This window comes from Taeniopygia guttata, chromosome 3 (assembly GCF_048771995.1).
Source record: "Taeniopygia guttata chromosome 3, bTaeGut7.mat, whole genome shotgun sequence".
Taxonomy (NCBI): Eukaryota; Metazoa; Chordata; class Aves; order Passeriformes; family Estrildidae; genus Taeniopygia; species Taeniopygia guttata.
In genome coordinates, this window is record NC_133027.1 from 34,106,092 (window position 1) to 34,118,753 (window position 12,662).

The 12,662-nt window shown below is 38.7% G+C and overlaps 1 protein-coding gene across 1 annotated transcript in view; it reads left to right on the forward strand.

Moving 5' to 3' along the window:
• SH3BGRL2 (SH3 domain binding glutamate rich protein like 2) overlaps positions 1 to 12,662 on the forward strand; it is a 51,024-nt gene that overhangs the window by 26,365 nt on the left and 11,997 nt on the right. The window contains exon 4 of the mRNA XM_072926116.1: positions 7,160 to 7,345. Coding sequence (XP_072782217.1) covers positions 7,160 to 7,345 — 186 coding nt within the window. The remainder of the gene's footprint in view (positions 1 to 7,159; positions 7,346 to 12,662) is intronic.

The window sequence follows — 12,662 nt, forward strand, 5'->3', positions numbered from 1 at the left end:
TTTATTTGTGTACATTGCCGGGAAGTCTTGTTTCCCAAAATACAGAAGAATTCAAAAGAACTAGACTTGGGTATGATTTCAGAAGCTTCTTCAGCTGCACACATCTCAAAGGCACCCTGCGTAGCACTGTCTCGGTGATTTTTCTGTAGAACGTTATCTTTTTCCTTTCTTGGTGTTTCCCTTTTTTTTGTTTCTTCCATTTTTGTCTCCATTTCCCTTTGCTTATTGAAACAATATCTAGTGAACCTGTGAGCAAATTCCTGTCATCTCTTGTTTTTAGCAGTGATAGTTGTATTTATACTGCTAAAGACCCCTTTGTGTTTCAGAATATTACACTGTTACTTGCACAGAGAGCAATGATTTTAGACAAACTGCCTTAAAAAATAAACTTTTCTCTTCGCCTTGTGATGGACATATGTGCACACACAGAAGTAGATTTAAATGCATTTATCAGTGTGCAGCATCTGGCTAGGAAAATATGAGGCTAGCAGGCATTGGGCATGGAGCAGTTTAACTGTCTTTGTAGCTTTATAGAAAATATTTTCCTTTACTGACTGCTTGTGATTAAGAATCTCTTAAAAACCAAACATGTCTCAAATTTTAATTGCATTTCTTAAATACTGGGTTCTTTTCAAAGTTACCATACAAACATTGCACAGAGGCAAAGGTGTGCAGAGTCCTTGGCTAAGCTGTATCTCAGCAGCTCCCAGAGACCTGCAGACTGATTTTGCATAAAGCTGAACAGATGCCCTCCCAGTCTAATAGTGTTTCATGTTGTGTGTCCTTAATTATATCTCTGTGTGCAAGCGGAAGGTTGCTGCTAGCAGGAGACCAGGGCAGTGCTGGCTGCTTGTGGCCTCTGTTCACATACTGTTCTGTTCCTCTTGAGGTTGAAAAGTTCTGTGGCTAGTTTTTAGGATATTGAAACTTTTTTTTTTTTTTTTTTTTTTTTTTGAGGATGAAGCATTCAGGTGCTTTTGGTTATTTGGAGGCCTGTTATGAGAAGATAGTGTTTTCCTTCTGTCAAAAGCAATGTGGTATTTGCTATGGTGGAGAGCCCCTCACTTTACTTTTGGAAATAGCTATGCAATGCTGATTTTTGTTTATTTTTATTTAAACTTTTTTTATCTGTTAACCTTCTCTTCATCATAGCTTCTCATCATTTTTTCATATGTACATAGCTGAGTTCCATTTTCCTGTGTCAAGAACAATGAATTAATCATATGAACCTTTGTTAGGTTCTGTCACAGTGCTGCCATTTCACTGCAATCAAAATTGCCAGGGGTCATTATGTTCTTCTTTCTTAAGTCAGGCAAAGAAAAGAGAAATGTGGCAGAAAATCTCTGTCACTACAGGTCTCAAATGTAACAGGACCATAAGGATTTGCATTTCAAGCTTATGAGTGCATGTGATAGTTTTTTTGGGTTTTTTTTTTGTTTTTTGTAGGTTTTTTGTTTGTTTGTTTGTTTGTTTGTTTTTCTTCTTTATGGGTGCAGAAACATAGTGGAAACATAAGAAGAGGATGTTTCAACACAGTTTAAAATTCTGTTCTTTTAATGTGTTTAGGGCTTGTATCAGTTTGTTAGAGCATAGTATCTCCTCAATATCTGTGAGTATATGTTAAGCCACATCTGTGTGAGAAGTGAAGATAAGTAATCCTCTGCAGTACCAATATTACATCTGCATTTTACACTGCAACAGTCCCTTTGGTTATGTTTGCATGACTTGTCAAGGCAGAGGCTCACATATAATATTTTCAGTTGTGGGAGTGAGTTGAGCTTGTGTTTATGTAACACATGCTGCTTCTGCAGTTCATATTTCAGATACCTGTACCTTTAGCCACTGCTGAGCCATTTTCTTAGGATGCAGTTTTGTTCCTGGTATAAACTGGTGAGATTGTGGTACTGATGTTATTGATGCTCCTTCCCTTGTTCCCCTGGTTCCTGCATTATGCTTGTGTGAGGAAAGCTGCAGGAGGTACTTGGCAGGAGGGAGGAACATTGTGTCATCTCAGTGACAGCCAGCAGTGAGATCTGCTGAGTTGTATTATCAGACTGCACCATAAAGGTGCCCCTGCCAAATGCAATACATTCAGTTTTTGGCTGAGTCAGTGGGTGGGTAACGTGGCTGATGCAGTTCTGGAGTGAGGGCAGGTGTGTGGGACGAGTAATCAAATTAAAAAAGAAGGAAGAAAATTAGCAGGACCATATCCATCTTTAGAGGCACAGGTGTGCCAGGCTGTGAAACAAGTATTTGAGATGAACTTAGAAATGCATTCAATTTTTGTTTATTAAATGTCAAGCTTCTAAAATGTGCCTGTGATCTGACAAGCCAGCTTAAAAGATAACCTCATAAGGCTTTGTTCTCGCTCACCATGTGTGGTCTGAATATTTTTTGGGGGAAGATTTTGTGTTAGAAAGATTATTTTTTTTGTCCTTGGGATCTGTCTAGAAGGAGTGGACAGTTCAGACTAGGCTGTCAGTTCCTTCAATTCCAAGAGGATGAGACTGTAAAACAGTCAGTGCTGCACATCTCAGTCATCAGCCAATTCATGGAGGGTACCTGTTGTGATTCCCTCCACTTGTAGGCAGGAGGACAAAAAAACAAGGAGTACCTTATCTCCAGAAGGTGTGGGGTACAGCCTACAACAGGAAACCAAGCTTCCACATCCACTTTGTGAGAACCAGACACTCAGCAACATTCCTCCTGTTGACACTGTGAAGAAATTTGAAACTGCGAATGGGTCTGCTTTTTCCCATTTATATTAACTGGGCTAATGAAAAAAGGCAGAGGAATTCTCTTGAATCATGGCACAGTTCCTATTAGTATTGTGACTTGAGTCATCTTGCATATAGTAGAGTAGAAGTAATATTAATTTCTCTTATCTGAATTAGATAAATCATGGACTACTAAGATTTTTGCAAGGTATTAAATATCTTGGTTAAAATAGTATAGAATGATTAGGTGCAGCTGACTGTAGTAATTAAGAGACCACATGCTATGCTCCTCTGGTTCAGTAGCTGTCAGTAGGGAAGCCTTTCAAGGGCAGCAGAACTTCTGAAAACAGGTTCAGCAAGCATAGACAGGGCAAAAAAGAACGGAACTTTTACTTGTTGGAAGTGATGAGAAGCTTCCGGGAAACTTTGGATAGAGGATGTAATCTGATTTTTCTAAACTTCTGCTCCAACTTGGACATGATTTATAGTTGGTGACATCCTCATTTTCTCATTCTGCTACTGAATGAGTAATATGATTTCTCTTGCTACCAGAGATCAGTGTTCAGCTTAGCTGGGAGATCTGATATTAGTTGTGTAGGAAACAAAAATCTTAGAACAGAACCTTTTTTAGTCTGGGCAAAGATGTAAAAAGTGAGGTGGCTGAAGTGAGGTGGATTCTGAACAGAAGCAAGAAAATATTTCAAGTAAAAACAGTCAATTAATTGTGGAAACAAATTGCAAAGACCAGCTCTCTGTTATTATCAGCTCAGGAATGGATCTTAGAGTGAAAAAGAAATCTGAAGAAACCCTTTACTCCTTAGAGGAATTAATTCAGGGATGCTGAGAGTCAGAACAGATAATCCCAGTGGTCCCACCTGGACTGGCCTGAGTATGTCGTTGAAATATTTCTCCAAAGCAGTTTGAAAATGTGTCCTCTTGTTACTTGTTGCAAATTAGTATAAAGAAATGAAAACTAGGACAGAAAGACAGAATTATTTAGCTACAAAAGTCTTCCTTTATAAATTGGGTTACTGATTAAGTGATTAGCTCATTTTAGCAGTTTTATGTATCACAATGAACATCCTACTTCTGCTGCTTTTTAATCCTAATAAAGATACCAGCTCTGAATACAAGGATAAAATTGAGTTGTCTCTGGGGATTTTTTCCTGTCTTAGTTTTGTGAATAGAAATATAGACTAACACTAAAACCAAACACAGATAAATGATGTTCAGAAAAGAATTGCCCTCCTAAAAATAGGGGAGTCAAACACTGGACTATAATAGCAGACCATTAACTCCATCAGGGTTTTCTCACTGCATTTAAAGATAGATTAGGATCATATTACATGAAGATTTTCCTCTGAAACCTCACAGTGGATATATGCTTTGAAGGTATATTTTGCAGTGTCATCTGGTGTGCTGAAAGGTATTAAACCCAAAATATATTGATGCTGAAGCAGTGTGTTGTGTAAGACTACAAACACTTTCCCAAAGTGGTGTACGAATAGCCACAAACCAAGTATTTCTGAACATGGTACCTCTGACAATGGATTCTTCTTTTTTTCAGGTTGATTTGAGTTGCATCAGACTCGAGAAACCTTGGTAGCAGCAAGATACTTTACAGAGAGTATTATCCACCTCCGTGGTTTGTCAAATGAGGATGTATTTTTCTCCACTGGGCTTTTGACAGGACAGGCTGTTGAGGAAGCAGGGATGACACTGCTCCTTGTGCCATGCTGCCTTTGCTCCGTGTTTCCTGTGGCCCAATGCTGGCAGCTTTCAGGGCTCTGGGTGAGCACAGATGAGAGCTGCAGGCAGGGCTGGGAGGCTGACGCACTTCTGAGGCACAGATCCAGTTGTAGACAGAGACAAAGGTCCTGTGGTTTTCTTGGGGAATAATCAGCTGGCTTCTGTTGTGACAGATGCTCTGAGCATCCCTCTTAAACAACAAGACGTAATTTAATACGATTTTAAATACAACTAATGCTCTTGTTTCAGTTTATAGGCCTGAATCAAATAAATTGGGGAGGAGAAAATGCTAGTTTTTTTGGCTTGAAATTTTCAGGCTACTTTGTTTAGGTTTATGCAGCTGGTACATCCACAGCTGATAACTCATACAGATGTCATGTGGAGAATTGTAAGGCTTATGGCTAAAAAAACAGAAAACCCCAATTTACTTCACTTCAACATCTTAATTAGTTTTATAAAAATAAAGTGAGGCATTAGGAAATTTCTGGTTGTGGGAGAATTCTAATAGTGTGAACTGTAAAATGATAGGGATCTGACTAAACCTAAGTTACTTAGTTTACTGGCTGCTGGGGGACAGCAGATGGAAATGGGTCCACGTGGATACACCTGTACTAGTGCATGTCCTGGCTCTGAGAATGGAGCACTCTGGTACTCTGGAACTGTTTGAAGAATGGTTGCTGGCACAGTCAGCTTTGGCCAAGGCTAACCTAGAGTTTCACAAGCAGCCCATGGCCATGACTTAGATGTTACAGCATGCCAGGGATCATTCCCAGTTTGTGAGCAGCAGCTTTGAGAGGATGAAGGTTTAATAGCTTTGGCTGGAAGATGCCATTTGGCCTTGGGGCCAGAGGGCTGGCCCAGCCACTCTGGAGTTTGCTCATTGCTCTGACCAGTGCAGGAAGGATTTCATGTGAGTTTTGGTAGCACTTCACTATAAGGAAATTACCTCTCCCACATATAATTTTAGACATCTCTTTTCTGTTTAACCAGATATTTAACATTTGTGTTAAGAATGTTGCTGTCACTGTCTCTTTTGTGTTCTTTTGCAGCTTCTTGTTGAAAGACAGAGGAAAATATTTTTGTCTTTTACTTCTATACTTTGAATTTTTAGGGACGCAGTAAAAGGTGTGTTGCCTTTGGTACCACCAGTGATGATGATGCAGTAATTTTTCTGTTGTTGATAATGCATTACTTACATGAAAGTTTAGGAGCTGCCTTCTCTATGCTTCTTTCACATATGCCTAAAAAACTGTACCAGTGTGTGCAAATAAAGGAAAAAGAATAAGACACTGTGACACAAATTTACTGTGCAGTCTATTTCTCAAGAAATACAGTAATGGTTTCAATGCTTTGTATTCCTAGTTTCTTAGGATGGCTGCCTTATTTCAAGGAAATAAGAATTCCATCAGTATTGCTTCCAAAATTTTGTATTTTTGTGATGTATTTAGCTAGGTAGACTTGGTTGTGTGACAGGAACAACTAGCACATGCATTTTAAAAATCCTTTGATTTCCAAATAGTATCTAGGTCATATGATACCCACAGGCATGATTCACCCACCTGGGCTTTATGCCAGCCAGCAACTGCATGGATATGACACTCGAGGAATACTGTAAAATTATTAAAGCTGAATTTCTTTTCAAATAACACTGTGATGATAGCTGTAAAAAATATGGCACATAATTTATAGTTCCTTTCTGAAAGTATTAATTTCATCAGGTTGATGCAAAAAGTACGCAGACTTTCATTTCAAAGGTTGCTGTCTTGATATAAAGTCCTATTTGAGGCAGAGGTTGTCTTTACCTGACTGTATCTTCTTGAAGCCCAGCTAGCTCTTAAGGGCTGATCTTAATATCATAGAATTGTTAAGGTTGGAAAAGACCTTGAAGATCATTGAGTCCAACCAATCTTAACTACGATGAGGTAAAAACTGCCAGTGTTCTCAGTGTTCTGTCTCTTTGTATAAAGGTGACAATCTCTTTGAGGGGCAGAAACCCCATACATTTAATACAAACCTCTTGCCTTTTTTTTTTTTTAAAGTTCATTTTCAAGAGATGACATCATGCTTACTTTCAGGCATGTGTATTATGTTGACAGACACTCTTAGCTAAGTATTCAACAAGCCTTGCTCAGGAAACTGTTGAGCTACACTTAAAAAGATGTGTAGGTGTATAGAAAACAAAAATGTGTGTAGCTGGGGTGGGTTTTTTTCAGATGTACTCATATGTTCCTCTCAATGAACACTTTTAGGAGTAAATTCTTCTGAGACTTGCCAGGTTATTTACCTTGTATATTTAGGTGCCTGTATACTTTAAAAATATAGCTCCTAATATCTTTGAGCACCGACTGCCTCTTTTAACTTCTACTTCTGAATAGACCCTTACAGTTTGCTTTTTAAAAATATCTTTAGAGGGTAAAGGCTGAAATTACCAAAGCTGAATTAAACAGAAAGCCACCTCACAAATGACGTGAAGAAGTATAATCTTTGCAAACATGTAAAGAAACAGCAATGCTTAACTTTTATGAATTTAAAACTGGAAAAAAAAAATTCTCCTTTGTCTTTCTGAGTTTGTGACTTCCCATCCTATGAAAGTGGGATGGGAGGGGAGAAATGTTCTTAGATTTGTAAGCATGTCTGTTTTATGGAGGATTTGCTCTGACTCTAGGTTTTTAAATTTTCCTTCTTCCATCTAGATAAAGAAGAGGCAGCAGGATGTGGTGAGATTTCTAGAAGCCAACCGCATAGAGTTTGAAGAAGTGGATATTACCATGTCAGAGGAGAAGAGACAATGGATGTATAAAAATATTCCTGAGGATAGGCAGCCTGCACAAGGCAATCCACTGCCACCACAGATATTCAGTGATGATCGGTACTGTGGGGTAAGTAAGTTATGGCTCTCAGTGGACAATATATCAGTACACTCAGCTGGCCATTTAAACATGGGACTTGCTGTTGAGCTTTCTCTAGTAGAATCTGAATTAATGGGGCAATAGGATCAGGTAATGATCATACAGGGAAAATTCAGGTAATTTTTCTGTAAATCCTAGGTCTGTCTAGGGGATTCCCTCCAGGAATGTAAAAATCAGAAATGTCACAAGCTTAATGTATGACCTGTTGATGGTAAAGTGCCCGGTGAGACCACTGTAAGCTGTGAATTTGTGGCATTCTTGCTGCCTGGGTCTAGTCCAAACACAAAAACTAGGAAGTCTGTGTTTGGCACAGTAAATGAGAACACTGGCTAGATTGAGTTTTATTGTTACTGTAATTAAGCTCCTTCTCTGCTGCTGTCCTGGTATAAATTTCCTTTATGCTCAGAGTGTCTTTATGCAATCAGAGTGTTTAGGATAAATGAGCACTATTTGCTGTAAATCTGACAACAGGGAGATGGGTGGGCTGCTTTTTTGGTGTGAACTTCTCCATCCACCAGTGCAAGATGAAGCTGTAGCCTTTGATACGTACATCCAAAGTGGTTCTGACTTAGTCCCTGCTGGATTCAACTGTGCTGCTCAGATCTCTTGAGAGCCTGTTGACTGCAGTGCAATTGTTTGCTTAATGCACAAGCATATAAAAAGTGATTTAGGATCCTTTGCAACAAAGACATTAGATATGATACAGTAGCTAACTGGTTTCTCAAAGCAAAGTATTTAACATCCTTCCCATGTGCTTTGTATTGGCCTTACTTGTTTACCTCAGCAGTATAACTCTTATCTTCTTATTTCCAGGTAAGGTAAGTCAATCAAAGAAATGTATCTGAGACGTGGAAGGGATTATTACCCTTGCTTATGGATCAGCCCCTCATTTACAAATGACAACCTTTACATTGTTCTGTGTGATTGTAGTTTGCCTGGGAAAACACAGTATTTTAAATCTGTTGTTTCTAACCCTCTCAGATTACCTTTATAGAGTGTTTTAACCTAGTCTTAGAAGCTGCTATTTGGAATTAGCAAGGCAGAAGATGTCATGCAACATGTGAGATGATCTCATTAATCTGTCTGCTGAGCTGATAGCCATTTTGGTTGAGCAGAGTTAATCCTATTACTGGACTTCACTGTCTGCATGAACATCTTTAAAGAGCAAACATGCTTTGAAAGAAACAACATTTTCTAGATGAAGGAGAACATATGTGCAGGATCTCCAGCCTTCATGAATTAACCTGCTGCAGTAGTTAATGAACTTAGGTAATAGAGTGGAGGCGAAACATTATGCAGAAGGCAAAGGAAGTCGGTGCTGGAAGGGAGGATAAAATATTACAATTAGGTAAAAGTCAGCAAACCTTGCACATCTTGTCTCTGTCATTTCCACACTGAGTATTTTCATGTGCTTATCTTGACATAAATAACCAAAGCATAATCTCTATTAAATAACTTAAACTGAAAAAATACAGAGTTTTCTGTTAGTTGAGTTAGTGAAATTTGTAGCTTATAATTTCTGATTTGTGCCCAGGAAATTTTTAATCCAGTTTTATCTATTAAAAACCTCTGTCTGTTTTTCTGCATTCTACAGTCTTATCAGGAGACTTTCTATGTACTTATTCTGTTTTATGCATTGTTGCTGACAATTCACATTTAAGATACAAACTGGTCAGGCCCATTCCTATTCCTCTAAAGGTATGAGGGCTAGACAGTGCAAAGCAAAATAGGTACACTTTTTATTTTGGTTATGTTATTTCAATAGACGTTCATGAACATATGATGTCCATGACTCAATGTTATGTTCAAAGCTATACTGGTTTTTCTATGTTAGTATTAGCATTAATAGTTTTGGGATATTTTTTCTCACTTTCTCACTATTTTCTCCTTAATAAAAAACCTCAGCAATGTGCACAAGGGGTTTATCTAAGACTAGATTTTCCTGTCTGGGACATCACCATTTGTAATAATCACTTTTCAGGATGTAACTGCAGGCTAAAAGAGGTTTGTCTTTAATGGTTTCAGCAAGTATCCAAAGGGAATTTGTGTCAACCATTTGAACACCTGACACCTCATGTAGGAGGGGAGAAAGGTACCAAAAGATGATCAATGTTTACTGGTTCACAGAGTGTCTTGTACAACAGAGGGAGGGATTCTTCTGGTACCAAGAGACAAACTCCATGTTTTGAAGTGTGAGCAAGACCTTTTGGTTTTTCTGAGTTGATGTAATTGCAGATACAATAATTAATCATTAACCTATCTTCTCCTTTTCTCAGTCTTCTAAGATGCACTCCCAGTTTTTCAGTAACAAGTTATGCTAATAGATTTTGAAATGAAGTACTTGGCAAGAACAATTTTTATTTCCTGTGAACAAGATAAGAGCTTCAAGCACACAAGAACACAAATAATTTTACTGAGAATTAAGTGCTATGTTATAGCACCAACAATACGATAATTTACATATTTTCATGACTTTACAGTCTGTTTCATTTTAATGACTTTGCTATAAAATGGTGTGTAAGAACAAAGTCTACTTTTCTGACAAATCAGACATGTGATCCTGCTTTTCAAATTTGTAGTAGTGTAAATCTGAAATTAATATAGTTATCCTAATCTAGTTAGGGCTCTGTAAGAGTGAGATGTTAGTGTCTAGTGCATGTTTCTGGAGAAAACTCATGCACTTTGCATAAAGAATAGTAAAGTGGGGTTAATTTGTAGTAGAGCCTTAGTCAGATCTGGTAGGTTGTGTTGTGTTTTTGGGCACTGGAATCGGTTTTGTTTTGCCCATTTTCTTACAGATCCCATCTTCAGTTAGATCTAGTAGCTTCTGCTATAGCACTTTGACCTACAGCTATGAAATGCAACTCAAATTGTGGATTATATTCCCTGAAGAAAATAATCCCATACTGTCTTTCCCAGCCACTGTTCTCCACAGCAGAGGGGCTTTACCCACCTGACTTGCTTGATTGTGGTACACGTTTCACACTCATGGATAAGCTGTTCAGTGACTTCAGCGCTCGGGTCTCCCCCTTGATCATGAGCCTGTCTCTGTGTTGCATCTCCTCCCAGGTGTCCTGATGTGTCACAGGCCCACTGAGCCATGGTCAGCTCATCCTTACATTCCTAATCTGGGTTCACTGCAGCCATTTCAGTTCTGGCAGCCTGGTCTGCCTGTTCCTTGTTTCCATGTTCTTCAGGGACATGGCTCTTGGGTATGTATCTACATCATATCCTTTTACAGGGTTCTCTACCCAGGCAGCAGTGCCCTGCAGCAGCCCAGGTATTTAAGCCTTAAACTTTAAGAAAGCCAGAAATGCTGGAAAACTGAATGTCTGAAATTAGGCCTGTGCCTCACACCTGCCTCATCTGGAATTCTCCACAGCTGAGTAGACAGCTTTTCTTAGACTAAAAGTGACTCCTGGATCTTTCAGGAGACTGGAAATAGCCACTTCCCAGTGAAACTGCACTTTGTGAAGTCGCAAGTTAGCACTTTGAGCAGTGACAGTTTTATATGCCGAAATCTGCCACTGAAGGGAGATTGCCTGAAATTCAGGCCAAACAAAATGAAAAGGAAATCTGTCTCCAGGTGGGAATTGGAGCCAAAGGGAAAATGTTTACATAGCAGGCTGACTCTTTTTTTTTTTTTTTCCCTTTGAAACTGTTCGTATGGTTTAGTGTTATGGTGAGTCCTGATAGAGTGCCTAGTGGGCAGCAGTAGAGACAGAGATATGTGATATTTATTGTCCTCCCCTGAAATGTAATATACGGGTGTTAACTCCAACAAAACAGCAAAGGCATATAGACAAGAAAGAAAGAAAGAAAATAGGCTGCTGAAAGAGGCACAGTGTTCTTGGGAAGCTATTCAGTGCACAGACAATTATTGTGGCCCTGATTTCTTTACACTGTTCTGTATCATTCTGTTCTGGGTTTTTTTTTTAAGAACGTGAAAAGATGCACACATGTTTCTTTTTCTTCCTTTTTTATAGGTGTCACATTACACATAAGTAACTGCTCACTGATAAAAGAAAGAAGAGAATTTAACAAAACTGGCTAGAGGCCACCTCAGATTTTCTGCCCTAGCCTGTCATTGGAGAGTTTGTTATTATTCTTGTGTCTACAGATACAGAGAGCTTGAACTCTGTCTCTAGGTCCTCAAACAATGTGGCAGAATTCACTTTAACATGCCTGCTGTAGTGTGTTCACTTTAGGAGCTAGAGGAGTTGTGAGGCTAATTTGGTATCCAGCAAGTCTACATTTGATTCTCTGCACCCTTGGAGATATCTGATTCACTTAGCACTTTTTTGGTCCAGGTCTGCTTTTAGAAGAGGGATTATTTTGCTAGATAAAAGTTAATGTGACTTGCTCAGAGATCATGTAACAATTGTTAATAGTTAATGATACTAAAACTTTCTTGACTAATTATTTTTGCCGTCAGAAGTACAGTTTCCTGTATGGCAAATTTAAGCTCTGTGTGATTTTTTCTTAATTACCTTTTGCAGTTGTATTGGAGCAGTTCTTGCTCACAGACATCCACGAACCCTAGGCTGAATGCGGCTTGAGGCCAGTGACATGCACTGTTTATGTTCCTGATTAAGACCTTGTCCCAAGTGAGAAATATAGAAGGCAGACTTGGTGTTGGAAAGCAACCCCTGCTCAAGAGTCTTCTCCATGTTGGGAGGATTCTGCTCAGATTATTCACAAGGGCTAGTTATAACTTTCAGACTATGCCTATGCTTTTGCCATCCACTTCTCTATTGCTTTTCTGTGTCCTGAGGGGAAGAGCTTTAGTTCTGTGCAATATGTACTTTTTAAAGGGAAATGTGGTACCAGAGGCAAAGTGTAGAGTAGCCAGCTTGCCCAGTGTCAGGGCTTAAAAAATAGAAGCTCAGCAACTAAGTAAAAATAAAATAATACAAGAATTTTATTTCCCTCAGAGAAGTCAGGACTTATTTCAGTAAAGTATAATAGTGCTGCTGTTTACCCTGTAGTGGAGAGAGTACAATCCTGTTGAGCACCACAGTTTTTATTTGGACTAAATAAACTTCATTAATAGCTGCTTCAAAGCAAAGTAGCAGGTATTTTGTAAACAATCCCTTAACATAAAGATGATAGGCATCAAAGATGTCTCTGGAGATACCTAACTCTGCTTGCAGACTTTTTATTTCCTAAATACAACTGTGTAAGGTTTTAATGCATTATAGAACACTTAAAAGGGACTGGTGTAAAATTAAAATTGTTACTCTTACAGGATATAGTGGAAAATACTGCACATTTCTTTTTCATACTT